The sequence below is a fragment of the Arvicanthis niloticus genome, chromosome 25, assembly GCF_011762505.2.
Source record: "Arvicanthis niloticus isolate mArvNil1 chromosome 25, mArvNil1.pat.X, whole genome shotgun sequence".
NCBI lineage: Eukaryota > Metazoa > Chordata > Mammalia > Rodentia > Muridae > Arvicanthis > Arvicanthis niloticus.
The window spans coordinates 26,643,491-26,667,488 of NC_133433.1; the positions used below are offsets into that span (position 1 = coordinate 26,643,491).

At 45.3% G+C, this 23,998-nt stretch overlaps 1 protein-coding gene across 3 annotated transcripts in view; it reads right to left on the reverse strand.

The window, feature by feature from the left end:
- Positions 1-23,998, reverse strand: part of Lyn (LYN proto-oncogene, Src family tyrosine kinase) — a 114,256-nt gene that overhangs the window by 7,310 nt on the left and 82,948 nt on the right. For all 3 annotated transcript variants that reach the window (XM_076924266.1, XM_076924264.1, XM_076924265.1), the window contains exons 11-12: positions 2,896-3,049; positions 1,037-1,168 (exon numbers count right to left, since the gene is read on the reverse strand). In XM_076924266.1, the coding sequence (XP_076780381.1) occupies positions 1,037-1,168; positions 2,896-3,049 (286 nt within the window). The remainder of the gene's footprint in view (positions 1-1,036; positions 1,169-2,895; positions 3,050-23,998) is intronic.

Sequence of the window (23,998 nt, forward strand, 5' to 3'; positions counted from 1 at the left end):
CTGCTAGTCCATAGCTGTCCACATGCTCTCCCCAGCACTCCTTACCCCACCACAAGCTGAACATAATCTATTAACCATCAGTTTCTCCCATGAAGGGAAGGGGTGGAGAACCTGCATCCTTCTGGCCTTGGGTGTGGCCCACATGCCCAGGTATTTCTAAATGAATGGGGCAATTAGAAACTAATGATTTAACTGTAATTTTTTCCTCTTAATTTAAATTTTATGTGCATGGGTGTTTTGCCTACATGTATGTCTGTGCATCATGTACCAGCAATGCCTGCAGAGGCTAGAAGAGGGTGTTGGATCCCCTGAGACTGGAGTCAGTAGATGGTTGTAAGGTGCCATTTGGGTGCTGGTAATCAAAGCTAGGTTTGCTGGATGAGTAGCCAGTGCTCTCAACTGATGACTTATCTCTCAAGCCACTAAAAATTTAACTTTAAATTCATTGTACCCACATAGTTTTGACTGAAAGACACTAATGGAGAAAGTGGGAATTCGAGAGGAACCCTTCTTCATATCAGTATAGACTCTGGAGAAAGGCAGGGCAGATAAAACCTGATGCATTGAAATTCAGATGTGAGTATTGAGCGATGTCTTCAGTGATACCCTAAGTTACAATCAGAAGAGCCCTTCGCTGCTGAACAGTAGCAAGTATCCCCTGAAGAGGGAGAGACCTCACTACTCTGTCTACGATCTCAGTTCTTACAACTAGCAGAAGACATCGAAGACCCTGGTTCCTTGTACACATCTGCCCCATCTGAAACCCTGCTTTGGTAGAGGGGCACTACTGTCTAACCTGCCTCACCGAAACACCTGGAGCAGAGCCAAGTACACAAGGTAGTAAGTGGTGAACCCACTGAAGGAAGAGTGAGGTGGACACAAAGAAGCATCTAAGCATTGTTCAGCAAGATTTGCATGAAAAGTAATGACTTCCAAGCTCCATCAGAAGCACAGATCTGGGTAGACAGGGCTATTGTCTTCAGGGTGCTTGGTTCTTCCCTCACACTGGAGTGGGGTGTAGGGAAGTGAGTAATACCTGGGTAGGGAATCTTCCCATAGGTGACGATTTCATACAGGAGAATCCCGAAGGACCACACATCAGACTTGATAGTGAAGCAGCCAAAGTTGATGGCCTCTGGAGCTGTCCACTTGATAGGAAACTTCGCACCTGAGGAGGAGGATGTGGGTTTTTACTCTGTGTTCAAGCTAATGGGTTATGGGTAATTTTTTTCTTTGAAAAAAAATTTTTTTTTTTTTTAGAAATTCAAGTAATTTATTTGGAATAGAAAAGATACACGCACAATCAAAATGGACATGGTGTCAAATGTCGTTTGAACACGTTCACCTCACTTTCTTGCATTTCTCTTTTGGGTTCTCTTTTCCTTAGAAGCAGTCTCTTCTGGAACCTCTAGGGGGCACTGTAACCAGTTCAACTTAAAACACAAAAGGGCGTGGTGTACAAAGCGAATGCATTTTTGTTATCTTGTTTGTCTTTCAAATGTGTTGACATTTTATCTAGAGTTTAGTATGCTGACATGCAGCTGCATTCTCAGCTGAGGCAGGGGGAATCTCTTGATGCAAGGAGTTTAAAGCTAACCTGGGCAGCAACACAGGACATCCATCTCAAAAAAACCAAACCAAACAAACCTATCAAAACGTTGCATCAACCTCTACAAAACAGTTCAGGTTTTTCTTTAATAAGCCCATTCTAAGTTTGCATGGTTATATCTTTTATTCCATTTAAATTTACCTACTTAACTTTTAGTGCTGGGGATGAACGCTAAGTACACATTTGACCACTGAACTATATCCACAGCCAGAATTATACATACTTTCCTACGAGGAAAGCAAGACTTGGCACAGACTGTAACTCCATCATCCTGGAACCGCTAGGGCTTCCTAGCCACATTGCTTGAAAACATTACTTTTACCATGTCTTTGCATGAGTTTTCTTTTGCAGTGCCTTACTAAAACTGGAAGTCCTTACAAGAACAATAAAGATAGTTGTGTACACCATTGTGTGCTGGGCCATATCACTGAATTCTGGATTATTCCCAGAAAGTCTAGAGCAGTGGTGCATGATGGGAAGACAGAGATGCAGAGACTGGGAGCATCTCCATGTTACCACTTTCTATTTGGTGCAATTCTAACATGTTCTTTATGGTTTTTGTACATTTCTGGTATTTTTCAAAGACTCAGTGCTTGTTGGTGCCAACAGCCTGTAGAATCAGTTCTTGCTCATATACTCAGAAGCTGAACTCCCTTGTTTGAATCCTGTCCCTTACAGAGGGATCTCTAGAGCTGCAGAACCTCTGAGTCCATCATCAGTGGTCTGCAGCATAGGATGAGTGCTACAGACATCTCTAAAGTTCAGGGAAGCACATGTACTTTATTATTGAGAAAAGAAATCCGCCTTACAGGGTAAACAAAGAATCTTAATTTTGACAAATTTAGTTTTGTGTGAGTTTGACTAACTGAAATACAACACTGGAGGTGTGGTACACACACCTGTAATCCCAGCACTTGGGAGGCTGAGGCAGCAAGATTTTGCGTTTGAGGCCAGCCTGGGTTACACAGCAAGGCCATGCTACAATTTAGTGGTTGAGCTCTTGCCTTGCAAGCATGAGACCCTTAGTCCATTAATCCCTAGTACCAAAAAGTAAAACAACCCCCTTATCTCAAAAACCAGCAAAGAAGAAGACAGATGCCTCTGTTTATGAACCTCGTTACACAGCAGTGCCCTGTCTTGAAAGTAGAAGCAAGGTCTATGGGAACAAAGAACACATGGTGGAGTTGGGGGTGGAGAATCGGGAGGGCACCAGGCATGGGGTCAAAGGTGTGGAAAGTACATCACAGGCCTGCAGTGAGACGGCCTCTGTGACCCAGCGCACATACCTTCCCTTGCTGTGTACTCGTTATCTTCGATGACTCTCGCCAGGCCAAAGTCTGCAATCTTGCACATGAGTGACTCAGAGACCAGGACATTAGCAGCTCGCAGATCACGGTGGATGTAGTTCTTCCGCTCGATGTATGCCATGCCTTCTGCAATCTGCAAACAGAAGGGGCTCAGGTTTGTACTCAAAATGGGCTGTCATGTTGGCCATCAAGAAAAACAAACCAAACCAACCAACCAAGCAACCAACCAACCAAACAAACACCCTTGAGTTTTTGAGATCCTTTCATGTATATTATTATTCTGATTGTTCAAATTTTTAGGATGCTAAAGTCACCCTTAGAATCCTTTCTAAAAATCTGTCCCTCACATCTCTAATGATGATAACTTTAAAAATGGGGTTTTATTTTACTTTTGTTTATCTGTGTGTCCGTGTGTCTTTGTATGTGTGTGTCTTTTGTGTGTTGGTGTAAACGTTGCATGAAGGTGCTCATGGAGACCGGAAGAGGGCTGGAGTTGGAGCCCAACACGAGTGCTGGGAACTGAACCTGGGCCCTCTCTAAGATCAGCAGTTCATGGTCTTAACTGCTGAGCTGTCTTTTCAGTCCCATGGTAATGTTTTGTTTTTCAAATAACAATACATTTCAACATTCTTAACAGTGTGAAGGCTCTTTTTAAGACCTGTAAAGCCCATTCATGCTGATACACAGATGTCAGAAACTTAGACTCTTAAGTGAGGATACACACACACACACACACACACACACACACACACACACGTACTATTCTCTGATTTTGTAGCATCATATATTCGTATATTGATACTCTGGCCCTCAATATGATCCTTATGTGTTCACAGTTGTAAAGTAATTAGGTCAGGGGGCAAGCAGGGTATACTTGGTGCCCTTACACAAGAGACCACAGAGAGCTTCCTGGTCCTTTCTACCTTGGGTGACAAGAGCTATTAAGAGGCTTTAAAAGAGAATGGGCCTGAGCCAGATATCGAATGTGCTGGCACTTCCTCCTGGATGTCCCTAGAACTCTGAGAAATAAATGCCTGTTTGAGCCATTCAGTTCATGGTATTTTGTGGTAGAAACCAGAACTAAGACAACAGAAGTGAAGAAGGTGACTTGCTAATACAAGTTCATTATAAGGCACCAGCAATAGGACATGTGGGGTGTGTTTGTTAGTAAGACCCTTTCTGTCAGGATAAAGGAAGAGGTGTGGGACCAGCTCTCCAGAGCCTCTGAGCACAGTCCTTCAGGACAAACAGAATATACTCTGACAACTAAGCAAGAGCATGAGGCAGAACGATGGATTCAAATAGACAACGGCCGAGAGAGGAGAAGGTACCATTTAGTGCTGCTAGGAAATGTGGCAAAGCTCGAAAATTAGGTGAAGGATTGTGCCACCAAATTACACAGTAAGGAGAAGGAAGGAAGGTGTGTGTGTGTGTGTGTGTGCTTGTGTGTGTGTTTATGTGTGCATGCATGTGTGCTTGAGTGTGTTTATGTGTGTGTGCATGTTTGTGTGTGCTTGTGTGCATGTTTGTGGTATGTGTTTGTGTGTGCTTTTGTGTGTGTGTTTATGTGTTTGTGTGCATCTTTGTGATGTATGTGTGTTTGTGTGTGCTTGTCTCTGTGTGTGTGTGTATGTGTGTGTGTGTGTGTGAGAGAGAGAGAGTTAGAAAAAGTCACCTCTTGTCAATAGAGTGCATTGTCCCCTAGATTCTGTCTTAAACTGCAGCAACTCATCTAGGAGGGTAGGAGTCCTCTGTCACCAGCAGCAACAGCCTCATTACTTCCTGCTGTGGAGCCCACTCAAGCCCCTTCTGCCGCCCTCTACTGCTCAGCAAAGGGGGCAGCTCCTTAGCACTTTTCCCTTCATCCTGGGTTCCCTTCCAGAGTCCCTCAAATCCCATCCTGAACCTCTCTTCACCTGTCCTACAATGTTGGTTTGCACAAACACTACTCACAGCTAAGGGTTATAGCTTTATGGTTGTTTTTATTCTATTCAGGGTGCTTGCTGTTGTCATGGCAACCAGATAATAAACACCTCTAAGGCAAAGGCCGCACTGTATATCTTTTCTATTCTCACTTTTATCTAGTGCAACTTTGATGCTGTCACTAATCTCCCCCAGTAAAATGAGCTAGTTTTATTTATTTATTTATTTATTTATTTATTTATTTACTTATATATGTGAGTACACAGTAGCTGTCTTCAGACACACCAGAAGAGGGCATCAGGTCCCATTACAGATGGTTGTGAGCCACCATGTGGTTGCTGGAAATCAAATTCAGGTCCTCTGGAAGAGCACTCAGTGCTCTTAACTGCTGAGCCATCATCTCTCCAGCCCCTGAACTAAGGTTTTATTAGCACCAGGAAGCTATGTTGTTAGCACACAGGATTTGGCAGGTGTCATTTTTCTGCTCACAAAAAATTGAGAACACTCAGTATATCCCAGACCTACTTCAAAGTCTAGTCGACAAAGAATTTCACTTCCTATGGGCACCAAGACACACTGTCCAAATACTTTACCAATGCTACCAAGGTTCTCCAGGACCTGGCTTTGCTTCATCTTCCTGCCTCCTTACCATGACTCTCACAGCCTCTGGCAATGACCCTCAAACCACTGCATGGAACATCCACTCCCCTCTTATGTGACCCCTTCATTCTGCAGGCCTTGGCTGAGAAGCCACTTGGTAGCACAACACTTTCTTTAAGGAGTGGAGTTCGTCACTCTATCCATGTGCCCACTTCAAGCACGAGCATCCCTCGACACAGGTGAGGTGCATGTGCTGCTGCATTCAGCTCTAAACTTAGTACAGAGCACTGGGACACGGGAGCCTGGCCTTGTCAAGCATTGTACAGATCTGACAATCGGTAAGCACACAGAGCAGAAACCAGAGGACGGCAGGGGAAAATGGAAGGCTGGTCTAGATAGCAATGACTGCACGGTCTCTGCTTTCCCCCCGACTCTCATCTACTCTCGGCATTCAGATGTGCACCCCTACCTGGAAACATTCAAAATAGCTTCAACAGGAAGTCCACAGAAGGCGGTGTGTGTGTGGTGGGTGAATGCCCCGGTGAGGCATGCTGGCATGTGTGACTTCCTCTAGAAGACTCTGCACAGACTGGTGGGGCGTGACATAGAAGGCCGAGGGTGATGTAATATGAGGGACTGAGGCAAAGGCTGGGGGCAGGAGTCATGCCTCAGTTTCTCAGTTTGCTGGCACACCAACCTCAACCAAAGTACTAAAGCCAAGGAAAGTGGGAAGTGCAGAGCGTGCTGGGACTGCATAGAAGAATGGGCCAAGCAGTTGTCACACAACTGGATAGAATGTTTGGATTAAGGAGACAGAGAGATGCCTTGCTGAAATGAGCCAGGGGCAGGTTCTAGAGCTCCAAATGGATACAAACAATCATGTTTGTATCATTAACAACGTGGTTATTACTGATGCTCTCTGATCCCGTTTCTAGTTCACCTTAGTAACCAAGCCTTTTTGAACTGCTAGGTCACACTTACCTAGCTAACAGGCTAATAATTATATAGACCCTGGGCCAGGAATGCAAAGAAGCTGAAGCCAGCTAAAATCCCAATCAAGCCTGAACTGCCGTTAACTAGAAACCTGTGCGGGACACACAGACACGAGTGTCTCAGACAGCAAGGGCTCAGCTCCCTTGCATGCTTGGCCATGGATTCCCATGGTCTAATCATTCTAAGAACATTCCAAGAACTTGTTAGGAGGGCTCCACCCACATCTACCAGCTAGGCACCTGTTGAAAGTGTTTGGAGGTGATTCTCTGAAGCAGTAACAGTCTTGAACAAGCCTTGCGTACTTCGGCTTTCTGTTCCAGTGAGTGCTTTTCCGAGCTCAGCTTCCAAACAGTGATATTGGTGTTGAGATTCTAACCAGTAGCTTGAGCTGAGCTCAATAAATAGCAAAGTGAAAGGCTGCCAAGTATCACAACCCTAGTCTGTAAAATCAGTTCCCTCTCTTCAGCCCCTCCTCTACAATGTTGTTCTTTTTTGGCTTTTAAAACAAACAAACAAATGAACATTTAGAATAAAAAAGGGTTTCCTTTAGCCAGAAAAAAAATCTGAAATCAGCTGGAAGAAAGCAGAGCCAGCTCCTGCTGGTTCAGATGAGGAGGGATACTTCATTCATAGGATACCCTCTTCCGCTTTCAGGACCCTTAACATTCAACACTACAGAAAGAACTGTTGTAGAGATACATCAAACCAAGGCACCACTGTCCCTGGGAATCCTAAGAGAAGATCTCAAGCCTCTCATTCCTGTATCCAACACCACATAAAAGTCACTGATGTGGCAGCTGCTGGAGATATCAATTTTAGTGAGAAAGGACCTTTATGATCAGGAGATGGTTTTGTTGTGTTGTGTTCAGGTAGATAGATGATGATGACAACGATGATGATGGTGGTGGTGGTGGTGGGGATGGTGGTGATGATGGTAGTGATGATTACGATGATGACTGTTAGGCAGTGAGAGAGACAATAACCACCACTAGTTCAGCATCTGCTGTGTTTTATAGCCTTTATGCTTAATTCATGTATAACCCTAGCCACAACCACTAGGCAGGTTTTACTCCCACGAAACACATACAAATGAAGCTTAGAGAAGTCAAAGGCCTCATAAAACACCAGAATGAAGGAAGCACATGGAGGTACATGACAACCACACTCCATGACCACACTGTCCAGCACAGTGCCTGTCACTTGAAAATGTTTCTGATTGAAGCAAATGCTGTGAAACACACCTTGCTGAATGCGCTGCTCCCCTGGGAGGACGGGCAGAGCGACCAGGCGAGGCAGAGGTCTATAAACCACAGGGTCCGCACCAGGCTAGCAACCTAGCCACAAAGGTAGTAATGACGATACCTGGGGTGAAGGACTGCCTTGTCTTGTTAGTTGATAACAGACTCGAAGTGTCAGGAAATGAGTCCTGAGATGCAGCCTCTCTAATGTGCTTTGGGAAAGAAGAGACGCTTCAGGGATGCGCTCACTCATTCATCAGTCAGCTATCAGCTGACTTTCCTCAACTGATAGCCAACTGGCTGATTATCTTCAATAACCAGTCAGATGAATAGCCTGACCTCCCACAAGCCCAGAGCCAGAGTCTGGCTGAGCACACATGTCAGAGACGGGAAGTATCAATCAGCCTCTAACAGAAGTCACTGCAGGAGCTGCAGCATGCAGAAAACAAACACTGCTTCTTGCAAGTGTAGGCTCAGTTTTGGTGGTTGTAGGGTGAGCTGGATCAGGGCTGGACCTCAGACTGTGGTCAGAATCCCAGAGGCCACTGTGGACTCCTAGCCTGTTGTCATGCCTTAGTGTATTCATCGCTATACAGTTATGTTGCTTGGCAACAGGGATCCATTCTTAATAATCTATCATTAAGTGATTTTGCTATTGTTCGAGCATTGTGTGCTATACTTACATAGCCTAAGGTGGTGACATCATCACTAGGTACTATAATTTGGGTCTATGGTTGTCTATGCAGCCAATGGCTGGCACAGCATTGGAATTTGGTAACCATGGGTGGTTTTTCACACAAAGTGGATCTCACAGCACAACGGCCTTACACGTACACACACACGGTGGGCTGAGTGGCAATAGAATATAAACTCCAGGGTCTTATTACTTTGCAAATAATTTCCTCCCAGGATACATCAGGAATATTAAATCAGACTAAAAATATTAGAAGAATCTTCTAATCTTGGGCATGCTCACATAAATTTCCCATCCACTAACCATGCTTAGTAGAAAGCCTGTCTTCCTATTCCACAACAAGAGGTGCACAGTGTTATCTGTCTCATCAGGCCCCCCACTGTGCCAGGATCACTCCGAGGAAGGCAACACTGGTCCCTCTCCACTAATGAACTTGACTTTGCATCACCATTCCACATACTTAGCGCCATGCTAGGGGCTCACAGCACAGTTACATCTGTGTGGAGAACATCTAAGGTCCGCAGTGATACACAACAAGCCTTCTTTATGGGGGATTTAATGCTAGCTGGAAATATCAATTATGTCTGCAAACCCAGGCAGAATTCAAATAATTCTCCTTGAGGGTGACTGACTTACTAGTGAAAACTTCTCCCCAGTCAGTCTTCTTCCTTCCTGTGTGGAACTGGCCAATCCCAGCACCCCACAGAGTGTAGCTTTCAGCTAGCTCCCACCACAACAGTGCGTGGAATCCAGGCAGCTCCTCGCTGTGGCACTCATCTGTTCATGGACACTGGCTCAGCTCTCACCATGAAACTTCCAGATGCTTTGGACAGCTAATGAAGTGTCTCACAGGTGACTTGGCTTCAGGACTGTTGCTCCAGTGTTTATGTCCACTAATTACCACACCTTTTGGGAACACCAGCAGCTAGCAGGTGAAAGGGTTTGTTTCTGTTTTTAATAAGAAACACCCACACCAGAGACAGCTGACTCAGGGAGAAAGGAACTTGGGAAAACTGAATGTGATCTCTCAAGCAAAGCTAAACCCTATCCCAGGAAGTTCAAATCTGAATGAGAAGCCGGAACTGAAGTGCAGCCTGCCTTAGAATGGGCTCTGGGGAATACATCAGTCATCCAGACAAACATGAGAGACACTAAAGAAGGAGCCGCCACCCTGCTGTCTCATCTGCTCTGTGGGGCAAGCTCACCCCACACTCTAGAGTGCTACTTGCCTCCTATGGCTGAGCAAAGGGTTCAAATAGTGAATTCTATCCCAGAGCACAGAGAGCCTGTGGCGTAAGGACGACTCCAGTAAAGTGGAAGGGGAACATGAGCACCAACAGCTACATATTGCAATCTCGGAAGTCTTTCCTAACAGGGAGAAGATATAAGAACAGAAAACAGAGTTTGCAAACCAAGCAAAATAAGGACCCACATCTCTCTGTGTCCCCAACAGGGCAGCATTTGTCCATTGGCTCTCAATTGCCGTAGAGGCAACAGATAGTAATGGCCACTGATTCTCCATACTGGGTCCCTACTGCAGTCTATAATGTGGGTGGAAGAAGCATGGGACAAAAAGCCCACTCATTGCTGTTGAGTCTCTTGAAATTCTTAGTTTTATTTAGTTACAATCTATGTTTTCCTAAGAAAACACAGCTAGACGTGGTGATCTATGCTTCGATGCTGATGATGTCGGTGATGACAACAGCTGTCATCTAATAACTTCTCCTCATTCTGACCCTGCGAGTCTTTTATAACAGTCAGAACTAGCCTGCACAACGGGTGCCATTCATAACATAGAGGAGCCAGGGTCCAGAGAAGGTCTACTCCAAGGAAGCCCAGGATTCGAAGCCATGTCTAGTTGGCTCCTCCTTTATGCACGCTGGCTTTAAAAACAGAGTGTTTACCAAATAAAGGAGGGAAAGGGAAAGATGATGAGATAATTTAAAACCCAGCCAAGACAAAACCGGAAGTCTGCTGGCCTGTCCTCACTGATGAGGACGAGGGAGGAGAATGGAACACACACGTGCAAAGCCACATCTGTGGCTCGTCAGAATGTAAGGCAGCCAACAACAGACAAGGATTCCCCAGGGACACAGCTTTCCAAAGGTGGCTCCACCAAGGGACCACCGACTGTATTTAAATTAGTATGTTCCCACGAAAAGGAATCACTTTCTTTAGGAGGTGGAGGGGAATTGTCAGTTAATTTTCTCAGATGTTCTCTTGCACAGTCACCCACATGCGACTACTTCACTCTGCTGAGAACTGTGTGGACACACACAAAAACAGCAAGCTGGGCTAGTGAGGGGCTAGGGGCTAGAGCGGAAGCTGTGCAAAACAGCATGGTGGGCTGTCATTATCAAAAATAGAATCACTGCATGTTCCAGAAATTCTTTCTTGAGAGAAAGAAAGAAAAAAAGAAAGAAAGGGAGGAAGGAAGAAAGGAAGGAAGAAAGATCTTTGACTCCCAGAACCCATATAAAAAAGCCAGGTAAGGTAGCATGTATTTTTAATCCTAAAGCTGGATAGGCTGAGACAGAATGATCTCTGGACATCCTAGTCAGTGAGATGGAAGTAAAGTACTCCTTAGGAATGACACATGAGATTTATCTCTGGCCCTTCATACACACATGCACATATACTTGCACATGTGCACTTGCGCTTACATGAACACACACACACACACACACACACACACATGAACACATACAAGAAACCATTGTAGGGGCTTGAGCAATACTTGTAAATCTGTTGTGGTAATTTCTTACCTCAATAAGCCCATATAGAAAAACACAACCAGTTATTATATTTATAAGCTATATGCCTAGATTGGGCAGATCTATCATTAATACTAATTTATTTCCCAGCTGTGAGACCCCTTGTTACTTGTGACTTCTCCGGGCCATGTGGTTCTTCTCCACATTCCTTCCACCTCCTCTTCCTCCATTTCTCTCTCTCCTCCCCTTCTCCGAGACCTCCAGTCCCACCTTTTCTTTCCATTGTCCAGTCATCGGCTCTAGCCTTTCTTTGACCAGTTATAATGGGGAGAAGTTTAGTGAGATCTCCTGAGTATGTGATCGACTTCTCATCTGAGGCAGCCCCTCTTGAGGAAGCAGAATTAACATCAAAATACAAACAGCACCAAGGCAACCACAACATATCTATGTTCAGAGAAGCATTATTTACAATAGTAACCCAGATATCCACCGATGGTTGAGCACATAAACAAAGTGCAGTATGCTCGCACCATGGGACATTATCCAGTCAACAAAAGGAAGGAAATCTGATACATGTTACAATATACACAAACCTTGTATATATTAATCTAAATGAAACAAGTTAGGAGCTTTACATGGTCAAGTTCAGAGCTACAGAAAGCAGAAGGTTGGTTAGCAAACTGGGTATATAAGGAAGGTGGAGAGTCAGAAATAGGTGTCAAATCTACTTGGTGGCTCAGCCAAGTGGAAGTGCTTAATACCAGACATACGTAGAGAGTGACATATGTAGAGAGAGACATACGTAGAGAGTTTGTATGTATACCATGTGGAAGTCCCGAGTGACAGGGTGGGACCTAGAAGAAATTGTTGAAGAATCTCTTCCTGTTCATTCAGTCCAGTCTCAAAACTGTGAGTGGGCCAGCAGGATGGTTCAGCAGATAAAAGCACTTTCTACAAGACTGATAGCCCGAGTTACGGATAACTGAGCCACCATGTGGATTCAGAGAACCAAACCTGGGACCTCCGCAAAAGCAACAAGTGCTCTTAACCACTGCATCACTTTTCCAGCCTGAATCGTTATTATAGTGATTGTATTACCATCCCTAAACCATGTGTGTGTGTGTGCGCGCGCGCGCGCGCGCCCGCGTGCTACTGCGTGCTGAGCCCAGAGCCCTGAAATGTTAAGCATATGTTATGCCACTTAAACTCTCAGCCCTGCACTGTATCGATAGGAAAATGACTAACATTAGTAACGTGCAGTAAATTACAAACTTTAGAGGTGGTCTTGGAGAAGCCAGGTGGGAGGCCATGTGAGCACAGCCTGGTCTCAGGCACACTGGCTATGTAGGTTGGCTACCATGGGTTCATGGAAATGACTTATTACTTTGGTACACACAGGACAGGGCAGAAAGTGGCAGAAAGCTTTTCACTGCCACAGAAGTGGTGGAAATGTCCTAACCCTGGTCTCTACCTAGTGAGCAGAGGCCACTGAGGAAGGAGAAAGACGCGCTTTTCCATTGACTCCACTGAGGGAGGAAACAAGAGAAATGCCACTGGCCCTTTGTGCTTCTTCAGAGTCAAGAGTGTCCCTGCTGTGGAATGTGTACTGCCCCAACAGGGGACTCTTGGTGCCATCAAGCAAGTCACAATTCCCTCAGCTCAAGGCTGAAAATACTCAGTGAGAATGAGCTATGACTTTGACAAGAACTGAGACAGCCACCCTCTGGTGCGACTGTCTGGTCCTGAGCTCCATCTTAAGGAGTCCAGCCCAGCAGCGCCTGTGCACAGCTGTGCTCTGTGCCGTTGCTGACCAGTGGAGAACTGGGCGTGACAGAAGCGCTGTCTTTAGGGGAACACAAAGAAAATGGTCAGGAACAGATCACATTGTGATAGGTACACACACATTTATAGACCTTTAATAAAAAATGAGGGAAAAAAAAGCACCATGCCTCCTCTAGAATAGCCTAGGTACACTCAGCTCAGCATGCTGTTACTGTTATTATGTAACTATGCGGTTACTATTATTATTACTGTTACGTGTCATTATTGCTATTATTGCTGGGGCTGAAACTAATTGAGCTATTAAGTAGCTTGGTCCTAGTTTGTCAAAGGACTCAAGGTCAAGGTCCTTCTGAGGCGGGAGTCTTCCTTGTTTGAGAGAACTGTATTTATTCATCCATCCACCTATCCACCTTTCAACTGACACCGTCGTCGCCGTCTACAAGCCCCACCCTGTTCTCAAGGCAGTGGTCTCCCAGAAAGAGCCTTTGTCTATCACGTTTACTTTCTAATAAGGGAAACAGAAAGTAAAAATTTGTCAAGCAGACACCAAGCCAGAAACTAAGAAATGGATCGCAGGCTCTCTACATTTCAGTTGGTTAAACTGTGCTCTACAGGCAATCACTAACTCACTCACCCTGGGGTGAGCTTCCAGGAAGTTCGTTACAAGATCTAATAAATTCCAGCAACGGAGTTCGGATCATCTCTATTTATGTTTCATCCCCTTTGAAGTGAGTTTTCAAAATAATCTGTGTTTACGGATGGAGCCTGTAAAGGTTTCCCTCCACCACTCCAGCCTTTCCTTACGAAACAGGAGGGGGTAGAGGCTGGAGTGACACGACAAACATGTCCACTCACCAGTCGGAATTTGCCTGAACCCGCGGGATTGGGCAGATGACTCCTTGGCTTCCTGATTTAAAGAGTACGACAAAAGTCTAGTTCCTCCAGCAGATAGGTCTCGGAGAGGAACAGACATGGAGCTCTGGCAGGATGGCCTACGAAAGCACCACCCAGCAACTTCCCATCAGTATTTCTTAGGTTCATATAAGCCCAAAGGACACTCAAGGCTTATTGTCCTTAGTTATAGATAACCAGACCAGGTGTACATAGATTAAACACACGATTAAAAAGAGACTCAGGATACGATATGTAAGTAAGACTCTGCAACAGTTTTCCAAACAAGTAACAGACATCTGTAGAGAGGTTACGCCTAGAACACCATATATTAAAGTGCAGACCAATGGCCTTCATCAGGGCTCAGTCTGTCCCAAGCCATGCACAAAGCTCTGGAGGTCTCCGAGCAAGGTAGGATTCAACTCTTGTCATCCCACAATGCTCTGGGCAGTGACCAGTGGGCTCAGGAGGAGGGAAACCAGAAGCAAAGAGCAGTAGGCAGTTATTCTATAAGTCATCAGGGGATGGCGGAGGTAGCCATGTGAGTCGCTTGTGTAGGACTGCAGAGTGATGGTCTGAGAAAAGCGGCAAGGTTTGGCAACTCTAAGGGCCATGTTGCTGTGAGTGTGAGGGGACCAGCCACAAATGGGAATGGTTCCGAAGTGGGAAGAAAAGGCAACTCAGCTGGGCATGGTCAGTGTGATGTGACTAACATACATCCGTGTGGAGAAGCCAAGAAAGCAGTGGACTGGAGGGCGCCATTGGAGCTGGAGACAGAAGCTGCAATGTGCTCACAGTTGGACGGTTTTACTTGATCTACAGCGCTCCCAAATGACTACCCTTCAGAATGCAATTTGTGGCTCTTGACCCCCGGGGTGACCCTGGGGTGTGGAATGAGCCTTTCATAGGAGTCATCTAAGACCACTGGGAAACACACATATTTATATTACAATTCATAGTAGCAAAATTACAGTTATAAAGTAGTAATGAAATAATTTTGTGGTTGGGGGTCACCACAACACGAAGAACTGTATTAAAGGGTCTCAACAGCATTAGGAAAGCTGAGAACCACTGACGTAAAGAAAACCTTTGCAGCTTTAATAAACTAAATATCTTGAGATGAAATGACATCCTGGGCTCAGGGTGGACTCTGCGTCTAATGCCTGGTGGCCATTTAAGAAAAACAAAACAAAACAAACAAACAAACAAACAAACAAACAAACAAAGAAACCAGAGGGAGGCTTTGCTTCTCCTGCAGAGAAGTCTTGGCAAAGACAAGGGGCTGGGATAGGCAGGACTTATAGAATCCCTGCCTCAAACTAGGGAGTGTCAGGACCACCAGAACTTGGAAGAGCCAAGGGAAGAGTCGGTGATCCTAAGGAACCATTGTATTCCTGAGGCAGCTGCTCTGCTTTAAGTCATAGGGATTTAATTTGTACCTACACCAGAGTCAAATGTCTAGAAACAGCAGGAGGGGCAGGGCTCAAGGAGTAAACAGTGTATCACACTGTAACACAGTGTATCAAGTCAGGGGCAAAGGCTGAATAAGGGGGCTCTCAGGGAAAGGTCCAGTCAGGTGGTCCACTGAGAGCCCCAAGGAGGTGGACAGTGTGCAGAAGAAGGAGAAAAATTGTTGCCCAGGAGCTAAAAATGTATGGGCTTGGAACATGTAGCGGGACCCACAGATGCGTGGTCTTGGTTCAGAAATGCTAAAAGTCAGCTGTCATATTAGTGCATAGCTGAAAGCTAATGGTCGGAGAGGGGAAGATCTGGCTTTGCACGGGGCCAGGAAAGATTTTACCAGGAAGGTGTGACAGAGGGCTGTGTGTGCAGAAAGGAGGGACTATAAGGCTGGAAGAAGCATGGGTCCTGATAATGTGTGAGGGAGACACGCTAAAACAACATTAGAGACAGAGCAGGACCAAAGGTTGAATGAGCATCTCTCACTGGCCAGGGCTGGCTGAGGAGTAAGCCAGAGTCCTGGAGGGTAGGAAGGAAGAAACAAGCCTGGTGTTTGTGAGGATTTCTGAAAACAATGGGAGATATGCTTAGAGCCAGGGCTCTGTGTCACGGGGAGGGAAGCATCCAGGGACCCTAGGACGACTACAGCAAGCAGAGTCTGACGGTGAGGGCTTCATGGGAGTTGAGGCTCTGGGGATAAAGCAAAGGCTCTACAGTCAGCAAGAGGATCACACCATGTAGGAATGCACCGAGAAAAGGTAAACTAAGAAATGTGTTTGTACCAGTAGATGTATCTTAAAGGAACAAGGAATTGGTATGACCCAGGAAATGAAAAACACTCGGAGAGGCAGGTGAAAAATTTCTACCAGCTTCAAATCATAATTTTGTAGAGAAGTGTTCCTAAATCATATGAATCCCGGAATTAAGGTGCACTCAGTATCAAGGAAAGGCCCAGAAAGGCCACCTGACTTAGGCCAAGAGAGAAAAACACCTGTTCCACTGTGCACCCCTGCCCCCATGCTTCAGTTTCAACCAGTTCATTTATAGTTTTTACTTCTTCCTGGTGTTCTTTATGCCACAAGGAATGTGAGACAAATCCGCTCTTTGTTTTCTCTGACCGTCCAGAGACTCACATTCGGTTTCCTTCTCTTGCTTTTGTTTGACCGATTAGGCAAGTTTTGCACAGGGAAATAAACTCGTGGAAGATGAGGAATGTGAAAACCCGCTTTGTTCACACCGAGCCTCAGACAGCCTTCAAGGTGACACACATTCTTCCAGTCACCAATTCAGGGCTGTGTGAAGCAAGACAGGTGTGCTCCAATTTAAGGGTCAATAAAATGACTCAGTGAGTTTTTACCCAGTACCTCCTCTCCCCAAGGCTCTGCTGCTGTGCACTGATGGTACGACACGAGAGCTCATTGAAATATTAATTGCACATGCTACGGAAGAAATGCTTAGAGGCGACTGTCTAGGACCATGAAGCAGGCAGGAGGGGAAATGGCTCACATGGGAGGACAGATGTTGGCAGCAAGAGTATGGGCATGAGACAAAGGACAGTACCTCCCAGGAAGGAACATTTGGGAAAGGCGCTGAGCCCAGAAAGCATTTGTGAACTGCAGAGCTGAAGAGGAGGGTGCTGTGGCCCACTGGAGCTCAAGGTCTGGTGGGAACCCATGAAGGAGGGTTGCCAGGTACGAAAGCCATCCAGGTGGTGAGACATAGACAATGTGCACCCTTAGAATGATGGGTAATAGAGGGTCACAGAAGCATACTGCCAGGGGCCATGGAGAGGGCAATGGGGGAGCTGGCTCTGGAAGTGCTTTTGGTTTTACAACAATGTGAATGGACTTAATGCTGGGACAGCACAGAATACGGTTAAACTGGTACACTTAATGGTTTGTATATTTTAACCACAATTGTGTATGTGGACATGCCGTAGAACACATATAGAGATCAAAGGGAAACCTCAGGTGACCTTGCTTTCCACCTTAGCTTTACATGGGACTGGGGGATTTGAACTCACTCTTCCCACTTGTGTGGCAAGCAAGTCCTTTACATACCAAGCCATCTGTGAGCCCCTATTTAACCACCATATTTGAAAACCCAAGAAAAAGAGAGGAGAGAAAAGGGAGGAAGATGTGGAGGGGGAGGGGCAGAGGGAGAAGAGAAACCCGGCAGTTGGCCTGCCTACTCAGTGAAACTTGGAAAGAAGGAAGCCGAGGAGAGAGGAGAAAGAAGAGCTGGCAGCCAACTCCCTGTCTGCGATTTATGGGTGCTGGCCAAGTTTTAGGTCAGCTTGACACAAGCCAGAGTCATTTGGAAAGAGAGAACCTGAATTGAAGAAGTGTTCCCATCAGATTGGCCTGCGGGCAAGCCTGTGGGCTATTTTTAAAATTAGTGATTGATGAAAGAGGCCCACCACACTGTTGGGGGTGAGGGCCCAGCTCACTGTGGGCAGTGCCACCGCTGGTTAGGTAGTTCTGCAGTATAAGAAAGCAGACTGAGCAAGCCAGTAAGCAGTACCCCTCCACGGGCTGTGCATCAGCTCCTGCCTCCAGATTCCTGGAAGTAGGAGCCCCAGGACTATAGGGTCATAGAGAGCAGCTGAGGCTTGGCACGGTGTGGCAGGGTTCAGAGTCCATGATGAAAGCCCAGGAGAGGCTATTGGTGTAGGTGCAACCCATCTGCAGTGTTGACCCCAATATTTTGTAGATGTTGGTACCATGGGACAACCGTCAATGGCAGCAGCAGTGATGGAGTGGAGCTGGCTTAAGTCGAGCTGTGTGTGCTGCAGAAGTTCTGCTGCCCAAGTCCTTTAGAGTCCAGAAGAGTATGAGTTGGTACCAGCTATCAAACACTGAACTGCTTATATCATTGAATTCTGTTTTATTTTGATTTGATTGTAACTATGCAGATAATCCTGGCATGTATAAGAAAGCAGGGTGAGCAAGCCATGGGGAGTAAGCCAGAGAGCAGGGTTTCTCCATGGCCTCTGCTTCTATTTCTGCCTTGAGTTTCTGTTCAGATTTTCCTCAGTGATGGAGACTAGACGTATGCTTGCAAGCATAAGATAAAATAAACCCTTTCCTTCCCAGGCTGGTTTTATTTATGATGTTTCATCATAGCAGTAGAAACCCTAACTAAGGCAACTTGTGACTGGGTTGTTTAATGTTTAATGACCTTGTTTAATTTGTTTTAAAAACACACACACAATTATATTTATTTATAAAGTGATAGTTCATTATATGTATGCAATGTGTAGTGATCAAGTCAAGTCCGTCAGCATACCAATCACCTTAGATGCTTGAAGACAGATGCCATACATTCTTAAATGTGTAAAATGAAAATGACCTCATGGGTGTGGAGAGTGGTGTGGCTGTTGCAGAGACTGGAAAGGGGAGAGGAGATGGGGAGAGAAGGAAACAGGCAGGCTGCTGTGGTGTGTCCAGGTCTCTTGTGCAGGTGTTTGGGCACTGTGGAGCAGATTGTTGCCTCAGAAATGGCAGTAAAGTCCAGAAAGAATGTTCCAGAGGGAAATGCAGAACTCAGGAATGCCCCACACCTTCCATACACTACCTACACCTCAAGGAAACCCAAGAGAAACAAGATTACTTCAAGTTAAACATTTAAGTCAAATGGTCCTTAAACTGGGGTGCAGACTACTTTCAGTGACTCCACTTTCCTGTACTTTACAAAACCCTGGTGTCTAAGAGGCTACTTGCACAAATGTCTTGAAGCACATGATGTTCTAGGGTAGAGGGAGAAAGCTCTTCTCTACAAAAGCCAACATGTTTTCTTGTTTGCTTGCTTGTTCATTTATTGTAAAGACCAATAACTAACAGGTTACTCTCCATGTAATCTCATTTCCATTTCTGCCTTCCTAAGACTTAGTATAAGCCTACTTAAACGAAAACTCTACAGTTCCCTCTGTGTGCAAACAGGAAGTACAGGGTAGGGGAATCGTCTGGGGAGGGTGAAGGGAGAGCAGAAGTAGGGGATACCAGGAAGAACAGTCAGGCAGAGACTAGGAGGAGATAAGTCTAGGAATTGGGGAGAGAAACAGACAAGAGGGACTTTCCCCACCCCCCCAAACCAGTGCACGGAGAAGGGTCTAGTAAAGTTCTCAGAAGGCTCTTTCCTCAAAAACAAATGTAAGTTTCTTTTTTTCTCAGAAAATCCCCCTCCATGGGTAGCTGGCTCTGTGACCTTGCTTGCTCCACAAAGGATACGACACACCTTATGTCTGCTCTCTCGGTACCATCCCTGTACATCCGTCTCAGGATCATCCTCTGCCTCTTCACCCATTCTCTTGAAACCCTATTTAAGTCCGTCTACAGCCCAACTTCCCAGAGCTCTTCAGTTCCACCCATCTTCAAAGTCCCAGACCCCAAAGCAAAGCATCTGAAACCCCGGATGCCTGGAGCCTGTGCTCACAGCATTCCAAACCTTATTCTCACTCCAGGGCGGGTGACGCCACTCCCGTAGCTGCTCAGGGTAGACAACTGAGCCCGTTCTTCATCTGCTATTGACCCCACCCCCAGACTCTAGTTCTTCCTGTATAACACAGTCAGTTTTCTATCACCATCATAAGCCACTGGAGGCAAGGTAATTGTAACGCAATGGAGGCTTATTTAGCTCACAGGCGGCCAGCTCAGGCAAGGGCTTCTCCTATTTCTTAGATAAGAACTGTCTCCAAATAAAACTCACGGTTAGTTGACAGTGCTACTGAGATGTGTATGGACTGTGAATTGTTTTTCTTACAGCAATATTGATGGAACCCAGTTCCGTGAGTAGTAGGGCAAATGCATCACCATTGAGCCAAGTCCCCAGCCCTGAGTTTACAACAGCCATGGACATAATTATTGGAAGGTAAGGGAAACTTAGCAGGCGGGGCTTGGCTAGATATCTCTGGGGGATATCTTTGACGGCCACGCTCAGGACTTCCCCCATTTTCTCTCTTTGCTTCCTGGCAAGCCTAAAGTAAGCAACTTTGCTCTGACAGGCTCTCTTGCTAGCATTGTGTTTTACTTCACTACGGGCTCACAGCAATGAAACAAGCTGACCACAGACTGCAACATCTGAATCATGAGCCAAAATAAACCAAAATAACCCTTTCCTCCTTTTCCCTTTTTAAGCACTTCTTTCGGACACTAGTCACAGTAGCAAAAAAGAAACCGGAGGGCAGGAGGGACAGTCTTGTGATTCCCCAGGCAAGCTACTTCTTAAAGTGCTCACATCGCCACTCATTACCCATGGACCCTTGGCAGCCGCAGTCAAGTCAGACACACACCACGACCTTCCTTTCTAATCATTCCTGTATCCAATATGTCAAGGGCAGACTTGACAGCACATTTCTGATGCAGAGTCCGTCCAGTCAGTCCTTATCACCCCAGAGCAGCCATGCCAAGCAGCCTGCCATGATTTTGTGTCTTGGGAGTCTGCATGCTTTGGTGTCACCAGGAACCCACCTGGCTAGTTTTACATGGATTTCAGAGTGACCGCAAACACCATCTATTGATCACTAAGTGCCAAAACATTAACAAAGAGACCCAAACCGCCACAGTCCAGATGAGACCTTTGGCTGAACACACTTGATCATGTTGTTCAAATACAGCTATGAACCGTGGAGTTAAATCTACAAAACAGTTCACTGTGATTGACAGCTACGTGCAGGTTCTCTAGCACCTATGTCCTGCTCACTGGCCTCTCTCATTTCACCACATGCTTTGTTTGCAACCCTCTTGCCCTCTTTTCTAGGCAGTCACTTCCTGTAGTCAAAGCTCACTTGTGCAGTCTATAGCCTTTCCCAAGCTGATGGAGTGATCCTGTCTCCCATGCCAGCTCTCCTGGTCCACTGGGTTCCAGCCTCCCCATCTACAGTGCTCTGAGAACATTATAAGGTGCTTAATCAGACAGCCTTGGCCACATCCCTGGTGCTGAACCCTGTTCTCATCCATTATGTACCTACCTCCCTCAATAAGCTGTTTTCTTCTGGGAGACAGTGTGTTTCACTCGCCCCATTCCTAGCTAGGAGCCAGGCTGTGTTTCCTGTATAGTATGCTTTCTGCTTACTGTGCTTCCTGCACGCTGTGCTCCCTGTTGACTATAGGTGAAAGAGAGGAGAAACACAGCCATATGGAGAAGGTAAAAAGAGCACAGATAAATCCCAAGAAAGGCTGGCCCAGGGCTTGCTTTTTTTTTTTTTTTTTCTACCTCTGCTTTGAATGTCACTTCTGTTGAGGACCCTCACTGACCCTAAGCCACTCACTCCATTAAGTCTGGCCCTGTGGGATGCCATGACACGGTCCCAAGGAGCAAGCTGGTTTGTGGCTCATGGCAACACAAACTAGCAACTATCATCCTGAACTAAACAGAATCAAGATTCGAGGCTGATCTGACTCTTGGGGCTGGGACAATTTCCAACCTGGTTCAAACAATACAGACATCTGTGCTATAAGGACACCTGTAATCCCAGTGGCTACTGGAAGCAGGGAGATTGAAAGTTTGAGGCCGGCTTAGGCTAAAGAGAAAGACTCTTTCTCAAAAAGAAATAAAGAAATAAAATGACTAAACCCTGAAAACAAAACACCAAACCCAAAAGAAAACAAGACAAAGCTGCACTGGCCAGACTCCTTGGCCTCATTTGTGTCTGTGACCACAGTCCTTCTGCCTAATATGCTAACCTCACTACCCGCCACACACACACACACACACAAATAGAGTTCCTGTTTTGTATTATTTTTAACTGACAATTAAGTGGCTTTTTTTCTATTCCCCCCCCCAAAGAAAACTGCCTATCATCCAGTTTTGCAATTCCGACATTGGCTTCAGTTTCACTTGTCTATTTTTCTAAGATTTCATGCCCCACAGGTTAAGTCACATGCTTAAAATGAATTTTGAGTGAAACTCATTATTCAAAATGGATAAAGAGAAATGGGGTCAAATTACAGTAAACATATGGAATGAATTCTAGTGTTCTACAGTATAAAAGGGTGGCAACAGTTACCAGGAACTTACTGTGTCTATCAAAACAGGTAGGGCAGTGAGTGTTGAATGTTCACTGAGATGGCTCAGCAGGTGATGGTGCTTGCTGCCAACCCGCATGATTTGAGTTGGATGCAGGGAATCCACATGATGGAAGGCGAGAACAGACTTCTGCAGATTATCCTTTGAATTTTACTTGTATGCATGTGCACAAACATGTACATACAAAAATGTGTTCATTTTTTTTTAAGCTACACTGAACTGGGATGATAGCACATGACTGTAATCCCAACACTTTCAAGGCAGAATGTTGATGAGTTGAGGGCAGCCTGGGCTACATAGCAAGGCTCTGTCTCAAAAAACAACTGACAAAAATAATCATACTGTATGTTATAAATAAGCACAATTATTTTTATCAATTAAAATATTTTTAATTTTGAAAAGAGAAAATTGTAATGCCTCAATCTGGCTACTAGAATAATATAATATATTTATGTCCCTTTGTTTAGAACATGAAAATCATTAATTATATCAGAATGACAATTCCTGTAGTCTCAGTAGAAAAGGAGTTTCTATGTCGTGGAATATTAGAGCTGAGATTGTAAAACACCTAACCTGGTGCTATTTACGAAACTGCAGCAGTACACCTTCTGATTCACAGGATGAGGCAATGATCCTGTGTAGTTGTGTAGGTCTGCATGCATTGGGAAGTCATGGTTGCCAGGCACGATGCATACTGAGGTATGCATCATGTCCTGATCAGCACGGCCCCTTTATTTACAGATGCTTTCTGATCACAATATTCTTTGGGAATTAATGAATGCCCAATTCATTGCTGGTCTTTCCCATTCTGGTGCCATCAAGGGCCCCAGTAGAGAGGCAGACATGAAAAGTCCCAGGAAAGAGGAAAGACCAAGAAAGCGGGAATCATTGTGATTTCCCAGAAGATGGACAAGCCAAGCCAGCTTCTAGAGGCTTCCACTTGCCTCAGAGCTGGATCCTACGTGTCAGTGCCTCTTCCTCTGTTGAAATAAACTGATGTTGGTGGCATTGGCAATCAGCCTACAGATACTAATTTTGAGGGGTTGACTGATGTGTAACTCGGTGTGGTACAATACTTGCCTTGCAGGCACCTGTGTAGGAATGAATGCTAAGTGCTGAATTTACATTTTAAATCTGAAACAAGGCTTTGAGTATGAAGCAGATCCTCTATTACAATGGTTCCCAATCTTCCTACTGCTGTGACCATTTAGTGCAGCTCCTCATGTCGTGGTGATCCCCAATCTTTAATAAAATTATCTTCATTGCTACTTCTTAACTGTAATTTTGCTATTATTATGAATCTTAATGTAAATATCTGTGTTTTCCTAGTGGTGACCCCTGTGAAAGGGTTGTTTGACACCCAAAGAGGTGACAGCCCACAGGTCAAGCTTCTTTGTTAGGTTGTAACGGGAGCAATGGTGTTGGTGAAGGAAAGAGACTGGGTAACAGCCATGAGCTGGGAAATGAGAGCCTGACTTCTCTTCGGTTCCTCACAAAGGCAGAGTAAAGAGATAGCATTCATATTATTTTGCATCTGATGACACTGTCAAATACTCTAGGAGCTTCCTAAGGACATTTCCATCCTACCCCTTCCAGCTGATTTATCACAGACAGCTGAGTCCCCTAGCTACTGAAAGACACTGAGAAACACTTGAACTGAGATTTGCTCCTCTCCTCGACTTACTAATTTCAAACTCAGACTGTGACTTCAAACTGAATACCAACGACGAGATACATCTCGAGGATGCAATGACTTAGTC